At 22.3% G+C, this 19,727-nt stretch overlaps 1 protein-coding gene across 4 annotated transcripts in view; it reads right to left on the reverse strand.

Annotated features, from left to right (window-relative positions):
• LOC145833913 (ARF GTPase-activating protein GIT2-like) overlaps window positions 1-19,727 on the reverse strand; it is a 37,791-nt gene that overhangs the window by 12,754 nt on the left and 5,310 nt on the right. For all 4 annotated transcript variants that reach the window (XM_082941178.1, XM_082941177.1, XM_082941176.1 and 1 more), the window contains exons 4-11: window positions 19,177-19,271; window positions 18,478-18,569; window positions 12,703-12,852; window positions 12,405-12,480; window positions 6,683-6,765; window positions 5,266-5,444; window positions 4,561-4,661; window positions 664-735 (exon numbers count right to left, since the gene is read on the reverse strand). In XM_082941178.1, coding sequence (XP_082797304.1) covers window positions 664-735; window positions 4,561-4,661; window positions 5,266-5,444; window positions 6,683-6,765; window positions 12,405-12,480; window positions 12,703-12,852; window positions 18,478-18,569; window positions 19,177-19,271 — 848 coding nt within the window. The remainder of the gene's footprint in view (window positions 1-663; window positions 736-4,560; window positions 4,662-5,265; window positions 5,445-6,682; window positions 6,766-12,404; window positions 12,481-12,702; window positions 12,853-18,477; window positions 18,570-19,176; window positions 19,272-19,727) is intronic.

Genomic DNA, 19,727 nt, shown 5'->3' on the forward strand with positions numbered 1-19,727 from the left:
AAGTTTATGGAGAAAATAGAAGTATTGCCAATTAAATATCAATAAAGATGAATTTATGTTTAATATTGGAAGTTATCATGACAAATATGATGTCTGGTTGGAAAAAGTGTCTGTTTTTTATTTTAAGAATAACAAATTGTTTTTTTAAATGCTAAAAACTTATTTCTTGCTCAACTTATCCTTTTACTTGGCATAACAAAACATTTTAGTTGAAATAATATTTTTGTAGTATCAATTTCGTAACAATAAATTAACTTGTCACTTTTCGATAATAAAGTTTTATATAACTTTTTTTACCAAACATGACATCATTTAGTTTCAGCTAACCGAAAAGTTTCAACTTGAAATGTAATATATTAACAATTTTACTATATGAACCCAACAGTTTTTTTTTACATATTCAAAAAAAAACAACGGAAAAGTGTGTAAACAAACCACTGCTAGCCTTACATTTAATTATTCATAATATTTTCACTAACCGTTCTCACTGGTTGGTTTATAATCTGGTAGTATTTCTAGATAATGAATAAAACATAGTTAAACACATAAGTTTTTAATAATTTCAACTTACCATTTTCACTAGTTGGTTCATAATCTGGTGGTATTTCTAGATAATGAATAAAACATAGTTAAACACATAAGTATTTAATAATTTCAGCTAACCATTCTCACTAGTAGGCTCATAATCGGGTGGTAAATCGTAAATTGGATCGTCCATAATAACTCCGCTTATTTCTGTAATTATTATTTTTATTAAATTGTTATTTTTATTATTTGAAATATTATTATTTGAATTAGATCGTCCATAATTACTCCGCTGATTTCTGTAATTATTATTTTTATTAAAAAAATTGTTCTTATTTTAATTATTATTAAAATTTGATTATCCATAATTACTCCGTTTATTTCTGTGATGTCATAGTTGTAACAATTGCTACGTCATACTTACATTTGTTTAAAGTTTACATGAAGCTATAGCCAAGTTAGCAAACAATATTTTATCATAATCTAGTTATAAATTTATAGCTTTTATTGCTGTTACCATAATGGTATTTTAAAACTAAGACAAGTACTGCAATTTATTCAAATTGAGTAAACACAGAAACTTTAACTCTTCTTTATACATCCGAAATTATATAAGTTCAGTTGTTAATTGCTTTTACTTATTGTTAATTCATTAAACTTCAATAACAATATAGAAAATGTTTCATTGCTATTAAACTTTATGTTAGAATAGATAACTTTATGGTGTTATTAAATCTTATACAAACTATTTTATTTTGTACTTTTTTTAATAGATAAAACTTCACTAAAAGTATACAATAATTTAATTGGATCATAGTAGTTAATTTATTATTTAAGAAGGAATATAAAAAAACTATATTTCTTTATTTGATTTGAAACAATTAAAAAGCAATAACCACAGTTTAGTAAGTCATACAATAATAAATTTTCAAAGGAAAAGGCGAATAAATCAAACGTTATTGCAGGCAACTGAAAACAAATAATTAAAAGGCCACTTAAAATAACAAAAGTCTTTCTTCTTGTCATCGAAATCGTTGGAGCGTGCGATTTGAGAATGTGCTGTGACATCATAAAGACCTTATTATGAATTGATAATTCGTGTCATCAATAATTCAATGTTCTCATACATGTGGGCTTGTATATATTATTTATTATACTGTTGAATATATTTTCTGCTCTTATATTGTGTTTGACATATATAACGTATTTTCATAACTTTATTTCAATTTTTAAAATATAATGTATTATTTTTAAGGTAATAATATGTATATCATGTGTGATATTTACAAATACAGCTTTTATAAATAAATAAGTTTTGTGTTATATCCAAAATTGAACTTTTTAATGTATGACCTATATTTAATTTTTCTGAATGATTCTGTTAAACTAATAATACCTACTTATTTAATTGAAATTATGTAGATAATTTAACACTGCATTAAAAATATTTAATTAATTTTAATAAAACTGAAATTATTTAAACATCAATCTAATATTTACAACTTGACTTTTGCATTAAAAAACTTTCTTGATATGACAATCTTATATATTTGCTTACCCAGTTTTAAACAATTAAAAAATAAATAAAAGCTAGTTGTTACTAATTTTATATTAAATTACATAAAAAAACAATTGCTTCAAAATTTATTCATTGAACAGGAGCTCTGTAAATTTCCCCAAGGTAACTAGGAAAGTTATAGGTAAAAAACTAGTAAGTTTCCTTAATTATTTATTGTATAAACAATTAACGCTTTTTAAATTATTAGATGCAAAAATATTAAAAAATATTAAGGTAAAGATTTAATTTTTATTTATTAAAATACTTAAAAAAATAAAAGAAACTAAAAGTATGTTTATCATGTTACATATAGTCTATGAATTATTAAAATAACATTTAAACAAATGTTTGTACTTTTATTTTCTCTAACCACTTAAAATTTTTCTCAATAGTTTTGACCTAGATCGAATAATTGAAAACAAAGAACTTTCAAATAAATATTCAAATGTAAATGCAAACTACGTAGAATTTAAAGCAATAATACTTTGAAAATTATTTAGTAATTTTCCAATTTTGTTTATAACTATGACTTTTGTTACCAACATCTTAAACTTTACATTTTATGTTATTTCAGGAATTTATTTAGTCCAACTATATTTCTTTTAAAACTTATTTTAAGTATTAAAATCTTCACTTAAACTATTAAAGAAAAGGAAAACTTTAACTTTTAACTTTAGTGTAAGTATATTAGTCATATAAGCTTATATCAATATAAATATATATGTTAAGAAAATTGTTTAATTAAATAAGTAGACATAACAGCTATATGTAGACACAATATCATAAAATATTACAGCTACTTTTACCTTCTATTTTAGATTAAATATTTAAACTGTTATAAAGATAACAGCAAGTTGTTATTTAACGTTAAGCTTAATAAAAGTTAATAACATCTTGACATTTGAAAAAATTAAACTTTAATGTGTTGCTTAATAGGTTATTGTATGAACAAAAATTATTCTTTAATGTTTGACGTTTTAAAATACTTAATAAAAACAAAGTTTTGATAATATAATATTTTGTATTTTGTTTCAAAAATCAATTTAAAAATGTATTTAATCAAGTTAAAAAACACTTTTAAAAGAAAGTAAACATCATTTTAAATAACTACAACTGTAAGTATAAACATAGTAAAATACAGTTTTTCTTGCAACGATAAAGACACAATTAAGGCCATAAGAGGTCCAACACCTTTTTTTTACAAAAAATTGAATTTGGATTTAATATGAAAGCTTAAAAAACAAACTACAAGCCAGTTTTTATAGAAATTAAAAATATCATTTAACTTATGAGATATAATGGTTTTTTTAAAAAGTTTTCGATACCAACAAATGAACCGCAAATTTTTCGGGGTCAAATTTTTCAGAAATTTTAAAAATCACTAAAAATCTATCTCATCCTTCATTTTTCAAGCAATATTCTTCAAATTTTCAGAAAATGTTCCTTATATTAAATGAAAAAAAAATTGCTAATGAACTTTAATAAATAAATAAAAAATTAATTAAAAAAAATGTTTTTTACTTAAAAATTTTTAAAGTTAAAAGTAATTTTTTTTGTTATTGTATAGTAAATAGACTGTGGAAGTCTGAAGAAGATTGCTTAAAAAGTTTAGGAGAGAGACTTTAAATAAAGTAGTCTTTTTTTGCTGTTTTAGTTTTCCCTTTCCATAGGGAACCTATTATCCGGCCCGACTTTGACTAGTCATATCTCAAAAAATAATTTGAATTTTTTAAAACGATAAAAATCCTCTTGAAGCTTAGAAAAAACTCTATAAAATAAGATAAACTTGTAAAAAACATGGTTTACCCCCCCCCCCTATGGCCTTAAATTAAGTATATAACCAATAACTATATCACATTCAATACAAACAATATACTAAATTTAACTTTATTGTATATTAATGATGGCTTAAATACTTAGTTTTGTAAGAGTACTGAACAATAAAAGTTAAAAAAACTAAAGCTTAACATGTATAAAACTTCAATCATCTGATCTCAATGTTATTTGAGTTAGTGTTTGTTCTTTGTTATTATTTAGTTTTTATTGTTAATTACTACCACTATTAAAAATGTTATCAGTAATAACCTTTACCACTACTCCTTCTAAAAAAATCACAAAATACATCATGGATATGAAATAATATATTTTTTATTATTAATAATTACGTTTACCAATATTTCTTCTTACAATATGTTATAATACATTGTACATCTAATTTTAATAAGTAATCAAGCATTTTTGCTTACAGTTTGCTATTAAAGATCTTAACAAAATAAGTTTGTTTAAATATACAAAAACAACAGCAATTTCTTTATTCTACACCAAATTACTCTGGAAAGCTTTAGTGAATTAATAGTTCCGTGGAATCTGCTAATTGTTTAACACAGAGAAACTCAGTAAAATAAAGCAAGTACTGTGCAAACTGTTGTTATTATTCAAGCTAATATTTTTATTATTTTTAAATTAACATTATTTACCTTTACCACTATTTCTTCGAACAATATCACACAGTACATCGTGAATGAGACACAAAAATTCCTGTTCAGTAAACCGCGCTAACTTTTGCCTCCCTTGATTTCTGTACAATTTTTTTTTTAATGGATTTTAAAACACAATAATACTAACTTGAACTGATTTATTTAAAAAAAAGGAAAACAAAGACTAGATATCGTTAAGTAATCTTTAAAATTACTTTTAAATTAATTTTATTTGTATTTGTTTGTTTTTGTCCTTTCGAATAACAATAAAAAAATTGACCAAATAGATGAGTAGTTAGTTATAAATAGTAGTAGATGAGTGATGTAAAATGTAGATAGTAGATGATAAATAGTAGATGAGTAGTTAGTTATTAATCAACTGGATGATCAATTTAATATTTAAAAAATGAAATAAAAAATAACACACTGACTAATTCACCTAATACATAAGTTTAAGTTGTTCTAATTAAAAAGCAAATTTATCAATAAAAAATTAAAATGATTACCTAATCATTGTAGGCTTGTAGAAAAATACTCTTTATTCGACTAAGTTTTGGTGATATTCGAGTTTTTAATTAAAATTTAAAAAATAATAAGTTAACTAAATAAACCTATTAAGAATATTTTTTGTTAAGTTCGAGAAATCAAGGTAAATTGCATTAGAGGTTTTCAAATAAAAAATAACTAATCAATAATTAAATATACCTCGTAGATGAATATTCATTATTCAATTTAAGGAACGGTGGTAAATCGTATTCGTGTTTTTTCCTCATTCTAGCGCCACCCATCGAGGGGCCATAATTTCGCCACATTTTGACCGACTCCCTTCGATCTACTTCGTCGAAAACATCCTCAGCAAGTTCCTCGAATATCAGGTTGTTGAGCTGTTAATTAATAAATATTATTTATTTTAATTTATCTACTTCGGCTTGTTTAACTGTAAACAGAAGAACGTTATTTAATATTATCTAATTTATGAGTTATGTAGGATAATAATATATACAAATATATAAGATTGTTCTTCTTGATCACTAAGAATTATGTATTTACTTAAAAACTAAAAGTTTTATTAGATCTTTGAATATAAGGTTATTTAAGTACAGAGAGTTAAATACTTAAAAAACCAATTGTTTAAATCAGGAATTAGGGATCTTTTTGAAGACGGACCATACTTAATGAAAAAAAGGTTCTCATGTTTTAGAATAACTTTACAGAAAAAACATATAAAAAGAGCAAGTTTGGATAAAATTAACACAAAGTAGGAAGTAGAGCTTACTAATATGCAAAAAGTTTGTAAATTTCTGTTGTAAAACAGCTTTAACTTGCTGTATTTTACTGAGTTGTTTTTGTGTTAGCTAAAAAGTACGTCTGGGGCCAGATGTTTTTAAATGTGTGATCATCTCTGATTTGAACAAGAGTTAAAGATAATATAAAAACAAGTTTTATTTAACTCCTTCTATATCAAGTTTTTTGGAGTTTTGACATTGAAAATCACACAGTGAAAAACTTAATTAACTAGTTTATATGTTTCATTGAAAACTTTTAAAAGAAAGTAAGTTATTAAGATGCAAACATTTTGTATTATACTTTGTGCGTTATAAAAATTTTTTATGATATATAATAAATACCAGGAAATAAACAAACATATAAAATTATTTTTCATATGATGATATATATTTCCTTATAGACATATAAGTTTGAAAATAATAACTAAAGTTTATTATATGTGTGGTTTATTTAATGATATGATAAGGTCAGTAATTATTTATGTGAGCTTTAAAGTTTATACTAGTTTCCAGTAAATAAATGTTCAAAAGTTTTGAAAACTTGTGTTTATTTATCGGTTTTCTATCAAAACATTACATTATCTCAATGTTAATAAACAAACAAATTAAAAAATAACTGTTTGATTGTTGTCATAAATGACAATTAAAATTAAAATTATTTATTGTTTAGTAAAACTTTTTAATATTTCGAATTCCAAAATAAACTATTGTGATAAATCAAAAAATATAACTTTTAATAGAAACAAACTACCAGTTTTTAATTTAGGTTTATTATTTTTAAAGTATTATAATCATTTACCATTTTATTAATTAAATGAACTTATAATTAAACTAACAGCTTTCAATTTATCTTTCCCATCTTTGACTTGGTTGTCCTGGTGAATTCTTGGTATCATAAAATGAGCTCCACTTTTGTGGTCTGAATATTATATTTATTAGTTGTATTTAATAATTATAATAATTTTGTTATACTTTAGTTGTTCTACAGTTTAAATGAGTTACAGCATTGTGTTCTAAATTTTAAAAAAATTCATCAACTGTAATGAAGTTTCTAAACATTTAATAAATATTTATAGAGTAAGATAAGAGCAACAAAGTGAATTGAACTGCAAATCTATCATAGTTCATTGGTAATTTGTAAAATATTTAAACTGATAAGTCTGTACTTAATAAAATTGAAATAATATTATAAAAAAATTCAGAGAAAATTTAAAATATACGAAAATGTCATAGCTTATTTTGAGCTTTTAAAATGTTAAAAAAGAATACACATTTGATATTTTGCAAAAGAAAAACAAAAGTTCAATACAATTTAAAAACAAAGTGTTGCAATAAACTTATAAAAACGTCATAGTCTATTTATATCATGAAAAATAAAAAGCAATAAAACTTTACAAATAATTTTTCCGCTTTTCATGAAATGACGTTCCAATTGTAAACAAATTTGCTTAAAAAATTTCCCATGAAAAATTTTTATTTGAAAATTATTTTACTTCTAACAAAATTTTGTGATTTTTTTTTTTTTAAATTGCGATATTTTGTGTGAAGTTTGTTTTCAATTTGTAAATCTAATTTTATTTGTAATAAAGTTTTATTTTAAACTTTTGTAGGTAATGTTCAATGAAAAATTTAATTTATAATTTGCACTTTTATTTTATCTGAAAACTATAGTTTGTGAATTTTATTTTATTTAAAAATTTATGCATTTAATTTTTGAATTTAATTTTACTTTAAAAAGCTTGCTTTCATTTTATAATTTTTGTTTTTAATTTATTTTGGTACTTTATTGTATCAACTTCAAATCAAAACAATTTTACCTAAGTATTTTTAAGCTTTAAGTTATACAAGATCACTACAGACTTTGAAAGCAAACAATTTTTTTTTATTGTAACTTTTACAAAAACGCTATTATACAACAATATACAACAATTAAATTAAATAACCAATTAAAATAAAACACGTTTACTTAGTTATAATAATATAGTAAATTTGTGAGTTGTTAAATTTTGTATTAAACTAAAAGAATAAAATATAGCTTCATAAGTGCCAGTATAAATTTGTTTATTTTTACAAAAAAAAACGAGTGATTGAAAAAAATATTTTGTTTCAAAACAACCTTCTGAAAGTTTCCCATAAAATTTCTTGCATTATTTTTTGCAAGCATGTTAATTGGTGTGAAATTAATACTACAGGGGTTTTTGTTGTAAACAATATGTAAATAATTGAACAAATTTTGTTAATTCCCATAAAATTATGTGCATGAGAAGCCAATTATGATTTGAAAGGATATTGAACGCTTGTTATAACTTTATTTTATAAAACATGATCACTGTTTAAAAGTTTTTAAATTAAACTGGTTGCTTAACTATCTATTTTCACATCAAAAATTTTAAATACAGAAAAATCTCCTTTTAAAATAAAATCTAAAATTAATACTTAAACAACAAAATTTATTTATTTTACGTTCAAAAATGAAAACCTAGCTCAATTTGAAAAATATATCTTTATGATTATATTTTACATAAAGACTATTAGAGTTATCAAACCGTCTAAGTTTTTATCTTTATTTTTACATAGCCTTAATACTTTATTTTATGTTTTCATTTTAAAACATTAAATAGAACAATTTTTTAAAAAAGTAGAGGATAACAAACTAAAAAGAGATCATAATTTTCTTATTTGTTAGGACAATTTTTAAAATTTCCAAACAAAGTTATTAATATTATAGTAATAAAAAGTCCAACACTTAAAACTGATAAATAAGATATAAATTTTTAAATTGTAAATTAAGTGTAATATCTAAACAGTAGGTTGTATGTTTTTTGTTTTACTTTCATAGATTAAAATATAGCAACAATTAATTAAAATACATTTTAATATTTACATTATACAACAACACTATTGAAATTCCAAACAAAGTTATTATCTTCATAGTTATAAAAAGCCAAACAGTCAAAATATATAAGATTTAAACTTCAACTAAACTTGATTTAAGTTTGAAAACATAACAACAATTATTCAAAAATACATCTTAATGATTATATAATATAATATAATAAAATTCCATACAAAGCAACTAACCTTTGTAGTCATAAAAGCCAAACATTTAAAAAAAATTAAAAAAAAATTAAACTAAGTGTGATACTAAAACAGTATATTTTATGTCTTTACTTTCAAAGATCGAAACATTACAATAACTACATTACACAACAACATATTTAAATTTCAAAACAAAGTCATTATCTTTACAGTCATATAAAGCCAAACACTCAAAACAGATAAGATTCAAACTTCAACAAAGCTTGATTGATTTACAAACGAACACTTATCAGCAATGTGGTTTTTAAAAGCAGATAACGGACTTTTCGGAGTCAAAAAAAACTTGAACGTCCGTAATCATGGCGCTTTTAATGTAAATAAAGTTTTGTTCGTAAACTTTTATACGCTATATTAATAAAAAAAACATACAAATTTTGTGGAAAGCCAATTTAATAATCAAAAATGAGCTGAAGTGAAATCATTGACATCAGAAAAATAAATTTGAGATTTATTAAAACGGATATCAACCGAAGTTTTTGATAAAAAATCATGAACTTTATTTACGACTTAGTCACTTTTTAGATAACAACAAAAAAAACCGATAAAAATAAAAGCTCAAATGTCAAATTTTACAGCGTCTTTTTAAATTTTCCAGGAAAAAACGGAACAGTTGCTTTTAAAATGAAAAAGCAGTTGTCAGCTAGTTTTAAATATTTACACTTCACTTCATTATTTTCTTTGTATGTATTAAATGTTCTCGTGGGAATTGGTTTATATATAACGTTTATATTTGTTTCAATTATAACGGATTCTATTTCTGTTTCGCTTTCAAATTCATTTAATCAATTGTAAACAAAATATTAAGCTTGAATGGTGACTTTGTAAACTTTTTAATAATAAACAATTTAGTTTACTTTATTTTATCATCAAATGAGAAAAAGTTTTGTATTTAACGGATTCTATTTTAGTTTCGCTTTCATAATTGTGTAGTTGATTGTAAACAAAATTTACAAAAACTATAAAATTGTTAAAATATAATATCTTATAGTTTATTATTTATCATCAATTGAGAATTAGTTTATAAATAACGGATTCTATTTTGTTTCGCTTTCAATTAAATTTAATTAATTGTAAACATAAAAATATATATTTTAGTTTACTATTTTTACCAAAAAAATTTTTGATAAATTTAGTGTCAGATATTTAGTGTTTAAAAACTTATATTTTGTATTTTTATTCTTCTTATTATCATTTTTTTATTTTAATTATTCAACTTATATAAATAACCAATATCAAATAACAGACTAACTATTATAAGTTTATGCTTATATAAACCATATACTAATTTTAAAAATAATGATTTTATAAATTAACTTCTATTTTCAAAACTTAAATTATTCAGCATTTGAAAAAATTTCAGCTAAAATTCTATTAAATTTGGAATTTTATACATAATTTAAGATTAAATAAAACTTAAAATGTATAAGTAAATATAAAATCATTTTAATTATAAAGCCTAAAGTAAATATTAAATTTTAAAAGCAACAGATTATATGTAATTTTTATTTAAATAGATTATATTTGAAACAATATGGATTATAAACTTAAAGATATAAGCTTTTTTTAACAACAAAAGTTTTTTTGTAAAATTCATAAAAAACCGCAAGCTTCCTGTTGATAAGTTTATATGAAAATATAAAAATATAAATACTTTTGTTTATATGAAACAATATTTTTGTTTATAATGCAAAACTTTGTTGTGCTTTTTTACTTCAGTGATACTGATAAACTTCCTATGCATTTTTATTCAGTTGTTAAATTATATGATAATATAAACATTTATTTTGAAGATAATAATATTTTTGTCAGTATTGCAAAAGTGTTTATTTTCGGTTTTTTTATTTTGTTGTGCTTTTATTGTGATATAAATAAATTTTGTATGCATTTCTAGTTAAGGTTACTAAGCAAAATGAAATTGTAGTAACAAAGTAGAAGTTAAATAAAAAAATTACTAGATTTTTATTGGTTAAACAGAAAAGTAAAAATTTTTGTTTTAATAATATTAAAAACAAATTGTTTTTTCATTGTTTAGTATAAAATATGTAGGTTAATTTTTATTCAAGAACTATTTTTAACAAACTCAAAGAATTTAAACTAATCTTAATCATAAAACACAAAACTAATTTAAATACTACAAAAGTTTTCTGGTATTTTAAGTATTTAAATGTAAATACAAAAGCTTGTTTCTCAATAATTAGAACATGAACATTCCTTCAATATTTATACAATTATGAAACTATAAAATAAAGTTGTTATTTTAACATTAGTTTTATAAAAGGAACGTTTTATTATATTGTTAAGTTATAAAAACTAAATAAATATTGGTTTAAAATTATTTTTTCAAAATCACTAACGTTTTAGTATAACTTTTATTTAAGTTATAAAATACTTATATAACCGAAAATATTTTATACATTCTTTTAAAATATGAACTATGTTACTAGATCAACTATATTATGAACAGCAAAATATCTATAAGAGATAAACTAGAGCACACTTTTTATTAAAACTAATTAATAAAACAAGTGTTTAAGCAATCACACTTAAAACAAGTTATTTGCGTTAAATGTAGTTTCTAAATTTTAAAATAAGTTTTATAGTAATAATCATATTAAAAATAAAGCATAACAAATTATATTTTATATAAAATCAAACTAATTAGCGTACATTTTAAAATTAATATTTTAACTTCTAAAAATAGTTTTGTTTGTGTACAACATTGTACTTGTAATACACATTAACTAATAAAAATTTGATTGCTTAAAAAATTACAAATCAACCGACTAGGTAATGTTTAACAAGCGTAATAATCTATCGTTCAAACTGTACTACATTCAGGGTTGTCAAATGTTCATCTGTAGATAGATATTTTTAGTCAAATAAAAATTTTACTATCTAACATTTTAATGTTGTTAGAAATTACAAAAAAAGGTTTTTTCCAGGTTTTTTAGCCTAAATTGTCAAAATCCAGGTTTTACCAGGTTTCAAGATATTTTTAGCAACCCTGTACAGTTGCCAACAAGTTAAGAAATTAATAATTAATATAATAAATAATTGTGCAACATTAAAATAAAAACTAACCAGGCAAGGTTTTGCAGGCGTAATAAGCCAATATATTCTTCAAATAGATTAGTTGTAAATAAAATATGCAATATAATAAATATATAATTGTACCATAATATAATAATATCAAAACAACAATCTAACCAGGCAAGGTTTTGCAGGCGTAATAAGCCAATATATTCTTCAAATAGATTAGTTGTAAATAAAATATGCAATATAATAAATATATAATTGTACCATAATATAATAATATCAAAACAACAATCTAACCAGGCAAGGTTTTGCAGGCGTAATAAGCCAATATATTCTTCAAATAGATTAGTTGTAAATAAAATATGCAATATAATAAATATATAATTGTACCATAATATAATAATATCAAAACAACAATCTAACCAGGCAAGGTTTTGCAGGCGTAATATGCCAATCTATCGCTCAGTTCATACTGAAGTTCGACCAATCTGTCGGCAACCTGACGAAATATTAATTACAATATACATAAATATTATAAAAAATACATGTAGTTTATAAAAATTATCAAGAGTTACTGAATTACTGAGTCTAATAAACAATTGTTAAAACTAAACTTCATTTAAATTTAAATTTTTCAGACATACGCTTGTTTTTCATCATTAATCTAACAAACCTCTAAATATTAAATATCATAAATAAAAACAAAATAACAAATAAATACCTCCGTATTCCCCTCCATCCTTGCTATCTGTTCGGGGGAATACCCCTGCTTATTGGGTACCATGGGGTCCGCCCCGTAAACCACCAAAAGTTCAACTTGGGTCTTCTGGTTGCTACGGGCCGCCACGTGCAGCGGGGTATTTCCCTTTTCCTACAAAATTTAAATATTTGTATAAATGTTTGGAAAAGTATTTATAATAATCTATACATAACTCATTTATCCTTTTTTTTCTGATTCATATTTAATTGTTATCTTTGGTTATATTAAGTATAAACTTTTACATAGGTTATCTTAGATTACAAATAAATTATTTTGTGTGGTTGCTATGGGCGACAAAAACTCTGGTTGCTATGGGCTTCTACGTGATTTGAAGGGCTAACTTTCTTCTGTGAGGGATTTGTTTAATAAATATAAACTATTGTAATTGGATTGTTAATTTCTTAACAGATGTTTGATGGAATAAAATACTTTACATTAGTAGTTGTTATAATTTTTGGAAACCCTTTTGCATTTATTTTTATTCATTTAATTTTTTTTTTACGGGTTGCAACATGTAACGGGATGTTGCCTTTCTCCTGTTGGGATAGCTAAAAGTAAAATTATTATTGTTGATTTGCATATTTAGTTGCAACATTTCAAATGAATTTATTTATTTCAATGTGACTGTGTTGATTTATTAGTCTTTAAACGTATTAAACTGATATTTTTGCATAGGTAATTGTCAGGTTATGTATAAGTTTTTATTAATGTTTATTGGCATGGGGGTGTTGACTTTATCCTGGGAATATTGATTGAATTTTATTACCTTTTGATAATTTATCAATAAATTATATATTTACTTTTTTACTTTCAGTCAGATTAGTTTGGTGGGTTACAATTATTTTGGTTTACTTGATTTAATAAACTGTGTTTATTTTTATTTATAAAACTTTGGTTAAAAGGTTATAAGTAAATTTTCTATTTTGTTCTGTGACTTTTGTTTAGAATTTTTGTGTTCTGTAAATATTTTTTTTATTCTTATTCAGGTATTAGCTTCAATACAAAAGCATATATCTTAGTGTAAAATAGAACTGTTTTATTTGTTTTGTTTATATTTGCGTAAATTTCAGTAATCTATTTCTCCCCTTGTAGTTTTTAGATGAAACATTACATAGTAAAATGTTAAAATCTTTTCTGTGTGAATAATTGTACAATTGCTAACAAATTTTATAACTATATTGTGGTTGTATTGATTGAGTTAAAAATTTAATTTGTGTAAGTAAAAACCTTTACGGGGTACTTATTAGGTTCTAAACAAATTTGTTATTTTCTTTAGAGATTTTTGTTTGAAAAAAATATATTGGGGATATTCTATTTATTATGTTTGTAGAAACTTTGATATAAATTTTGTTCTTTTTGAATATTTTTTTAAATTAAATACATTTTTTGATTTTTTAGATAATGGTATTTATTGATTACAACTGTTTATAGTCATGTTTCGCATTCAGTAGTAAAATAATACATTTTTCACTAAGTGATTACTTAATAATTTCTTCATTCCCTATAAAATTAGTTTGTCTGAAAAAATTTAATTTTGTTTTATCGTTTATTGTCTAAAATTTAGTTTACTTAATTAAATATATTTCTATAACAAAGGTTTTACGTATAAATAAATCTACATATACAACGAAAAGATAATCCAGATAACAGTTTAAACAAACCACCAAGCTAAACACATTAAAAAAGTTAAAATAAATTATTTTGTAATATGAAGGTGTTACCTTGTATTTTACAGCCTTTTTATGATTACGATTTAATTTTTATAACAGTTCTAAATGTTTTATTACCGCTCTAACGTAATTTAAAGACTAATAAACTTTTATATACTAAACAAAAAATATTACCAGTAAAATTGTTAAAATAATTCAAAATATCAATTTCGAAAGTAATCACTTAAAATCATCTAATCTACAGAAAATTTAGTTTTAAAGTTTAAATACCACAGAGTAATTAGAACTGATACTGTAAAAGTTTACAAACGTTTTGAGACTTGTCGTTAAAAAGTTACATGTTTACGTTATCTAAACAAAAACAACTTAATAAGCTCTTTAAATGTAAATTAACTCGTTTTTTCTCATAGACAAACTTTAAGTTGTTTTAAAAAAATAAGCTAATATTGTTTTTACAAGAGGTTTTGACTCAGAAACATGTATTTTAACTTATTTTTATGTTAGCCAATTAAAAACTATACCAACATAAAATTTTAATGTAAACAAATTTTATTTATTTTCTGTCACACGGAAAATATATCATTTTATGAAAATATATTTTTTTTATCAAGTATATTCTAATAAAGACATAAAATCATGTTTTTTTTCGTTATTTTACTAATACTTTTATGAAAATTAGTACTACAAAATTAAAACGTTTATGCAAAAATTAACTGATTTTTTATCATTTACTATATCTTATCTTAATTAAATGTTTTTTTTCAAACGTTTTAGGTCAATTCAACAAAAAGTGAGAATTTTTTTCGTGAGTAATTAAACAAACAAAGAAAACAATAACCATGACACAAACTCATTATTACGTCACAAAAACCGAAAGCTACATCGTGTATACTGAAACGCAATTTCTGAGTAAATTATAACAAAATTTAAATTACTTCTCAGAAGATATTTCAAAAACGCAAAATACATTTTGTTACAAAACTACCTAAGAAATGTGGAAAAAAAATTAAAAAAACAATCTTTTTTTTTCAATTGAATATAATTAGTTTTAAGAACAACAACTAGACTTATAAAACTAATTCATCATATATATATATATATATATATATATATATTTATATAAAATTGCTAAAATGTTTTTATATTTAAAAACTATTCTACAAAACATCACAATTTCTTTTCACTTTACCACAACTTCTAATTATATGTTGACAAATTTTTGAAAAAATAAATAAAATTTGAAAACAGTTTAGCAGTGAAATAAAAACTTTTACTCTATTCACAACAAACTTTCAAAAAGCGATTAACTTTGTAATATAAACAGAAAAGAAGTAATTGGAAGATTGAGACTTTCAACTTCAAACAGAAGTCAATTAGTCAGACGTTTTAAATAAACTGTTGTTTTTAATAATAACTTTTGAAACTACCATTTGTGTGAAAATATAAGTGAAACTCCTCAGTTTGATAATTAGGTCAATATGTAAGTGAAAATAAACTTTGTCATTTGTACAAACAACTACTTATTTTAATATTTAGATTAAAATATATGAGTCAGAAATAATAAGTTTTTAATAATAAATCCTCAGTTTAATATTTTGGTCAACATATAAGTATCAAACAAACTAAGTTGTTCATGAAAATAAATAAAGTAGTTCAAAAATGACGAGTTAATTCTGATTATGTATGAGTATTGACCATGCTATATATTTAAGGTATATATTTTTGCTTATCATCATTTGTATGTTTATTTTATTAACAGGTGTTTAATCACTTTTGAAGGTGATAAACTATAATTTCGAATAGAACTTAACTCTTTTTATTAACTTCAAATTGAAACACAGCATTATAAAAATTGTTGAGATGTAATAATTAAAGTTATGCGTAACGTTTTTAACATACTTAAGAAATACTTTTCAAGCTATCTATTTTATACAAAATAAACTTTATTAAGTAGTCTATAGCACTAATTACTTAAAAAGTCGTTAGTTTAAATTAATAAAATAAGAAGTTAACTAAATCAAATAAAATAAATATGATAAGAGGTTTGTTAAAAGTAACAAAGTAAATGAATTAAGAAGATAACTTATAAAATTCAATTAAATAAAAAAAAAAGCTAATTGAAATTAATAAAGAAAAATACAATAAAAAGCTAATTAAAATGAATAAAGTTAATTAGATAAGAACTTTATTGAAATCAAGACAGTAAATAAAATAAGTAGTACATAAGAAAATTAATCTAATTACTTTTACTAAAGCTAATTTATAATAATTAAATTTTCAACCAAATGTTTTAAAGCTCATTTTTTAATAAGTACTACAGTTTATTATGAAAGTTTATGATAAGGTTTTAGCATAAAATGATACTAAAAAAATATATTAATTTGATTTAACCCAGGCTTAAAATAAAAATCTTTGAAATATCACACATAAACTATCAAGAAATGCTAAAACTACTTTTAAATAATTGTTTTAGTGTTTAAAAATTTTAAAGTTGATCAAAATATCGATTTATTTTCACTCAATATTTCAACTTTGATCCTTGGAAATTTATTTTTATCGAGGAAAATCAATAATTTTTAACTGTCGGTACACATAAAATCCATTTAAAATACTACAAACTTTTTTCAAACATACAACAAATTACTTTACTATTTTTATTTTAGTTTTTAAACATCAAAACACACAAAGTTTATTATATTTTAAATACTGTTAGTATAACTAATAGTTTTACTACTAAGCATACAATAAAACGTATAAAAATTTTCTACATAACATTTATACAATCTAAGTTTCTTAAAAAAATGTCTCTATTTTCTAACTTAGTTAAAACCTTTAAAAACAAGAATTAACATAAGTAAAAATATTTAATTAGACATTATATAAAATATTTGAAACTAGAAAAAACACCAAATGGAACAAACATTGTAAAAAAAACCAACTCATATTGAAATTAGTATTATCAATATTATTTTTTCCCGTTAAACTCGAAGCTTATATATACACAAACAATTGCAATTTTTTATTGTTTTGTCCAAACTTGCTTCGGCAAACCACAAGTTGACCTTATCAAATTAACAAAAACAATCGAGTTTCACCCCAATTAGGGGTGTCCTATATGAGCACGCTTTTAAAAACACTTAAACAAGGTGTGAAGACATGAACTTTTAAAAGGTTTAGAAAATATACTGATATGTATATTAACTGTAATAGTTTTTATAAATTTTCGTTAGATCAAATGTAAAAGACAATAAATATAAAAAACTTACAAAATTACACCATAATTAAGCTATACCATTTGTAACTAATATTTAACTTAATTTTAGTAAAATAAAATTAATAAATTAACAAACTAACTAAGTGTAAGAAATTAGCGCTTTTTGCAAGCAACCTCACTTTAATAATAAATAAACTAATATGGATTAAGAAACTAGCATTAATGAAAGCTTTATAAAAAATCTAAATATAATTTATTAAACTAATATGGCGTAAGAAACTAGCATTAATGAAAACTTTATAAAAAGTATATATTTAATTTAGTTAGCTAATATAGAGTAAGAAATTAGCATTAATCTTAGCTTTATAAAAAATCTAAATATAATTTAGTAAACTAATATGAAATAAGAAACTAGCATTAATGAAAACTTTATAAAAAATCTAAATACAATTTACTAAATTAATACGGAGTAAGAAACTAGCATTAATGAAAACTTTATAAAAAATCTAAATATAATTCAGTAAACTAATATGTAGTAAGAAACTAGCATTAATGAAAACTTTATAAAAATCTAAATATAATTTGATAAACTAAATGAAGTAAAATATTAGCATTAATGAAAGCTTTATAAAAAATCTAAATATAATTTATTAAACTAAAATAAAGTAAGAAACTAGCATTAATGAAAGCTTTATAAAAATATCTAAATATAATTTATAAAACTAATATGGAGTAAGAAACTAGTATTAATGAAAGCTTTATAAAAAATCTAAGTATAATTTGATAAATTACATGATTTAGGAATTAGCATTCATGTCAGCTTTATAGTAAATATAAATATAATAAACTAACAGGGTGTAAGAAATTGGCGTTTGCTCCGCTTGCAAGAAGTCTCAATGAGCTGTCCAAGTAAGCAGTCCTTACGCTGGAATGAAGTTGCTTTCCTGAAAACAAATAACTTATTAATTTAATTAATTTTGTATGTATATTGTATTCATTCCAAGTAAGCAGTCCTTACACTGGAATGAAGTTGTTTTCCTAAAAATAAATAATATAAAATAATTTAGTTAATTTTGTATATATATTGCATGTATATTGTATTTATTCCAAGTAAGCAGTCCTTACGCTAGAGTGAAGTTGTTTTCCTGAAAACAAATAGAATGCAAAATAATTTTACTGCATTCATATTTGTTGTATTTATTACAAATAAGCAAATCTATAACGCCTTGAAAAAAAAATGTTATATGAATATTTTAAGAAAGTACTATGTAAAATAAAAAACTTTCAAAAAAAAAGTTCAAAGCACACAAATTTAAAAATTGTTATTTTTTTGTTTTTGTTTAACTAGTATAGATTGTATTTATTAATGTTATAATAACAATATTAGCTGTATTCATCCTTATAAAAGAAAAATAATTGTTTTTTTTTAATAAACTATTCATTTGTTTAAATATTTCATTCATACTAAACTAAATATTATTTTGTCTAATACTAGTTTTACTGATAAAAATCAAAATATTGTTTTTTTTATAGTTTTTAGTTAATAATAACCTAAATCGTCTTCCTCTCTTCTATTACTAGTCGGATGCTTGTTGACAAAAGCAAGTTTCTCGTATTTGTGAGTAATGAATTCTTCCTTGTTTGGTCTGTTAAAAATAAAATTATATGTGATAAATATGCAAGTTTTTCGTATTTGTTAATAATGAACTCTGCTTTATTTGGTCTGTTAAAAATATTAATTAAAAATAACAATGTTTTATGCGATAAATATGCAAAATTCTCGTATTTGTGAGTAATAAATTCTTCTTTGTTTGGTCTGCTAAACAAAAATAATTAATAATAATAAAATAACATGATCAATAAATATGCAAGTTTTTCACATTTTTGATTAATAGATTCTTCTTTGTCAGGTCTGTTAGAAGAAAAAAGTTATTGAAAAAAAAACTTAAAAGTATTTTTATTCAAATTGTGCATCTGTGTGTAGTAGGTGTTTTAATGTACAAAGTATTTTTTTTTAAAGGTACACACTTACATTGTTACGTTTCAAACAACAATTTAGATAGCTATTAAGGCCATAGGGGGGGTCCAACATTTTTTTTTAC

The sequence above is a fragment of the Thalia democratica genome, chromosome 4 (genome assembly GCF_965202585.1).
Source record: "Thalia democratica chromosome 4, ktThaDemo2.hap1.1, whole genome shotgun sequence".
NCBI classification, from domain to species: Eukaryota; Metazoa; Chordata; class Thaliacea; order Salpida; family Salpidae; genus Thalia; species Thalia democratica.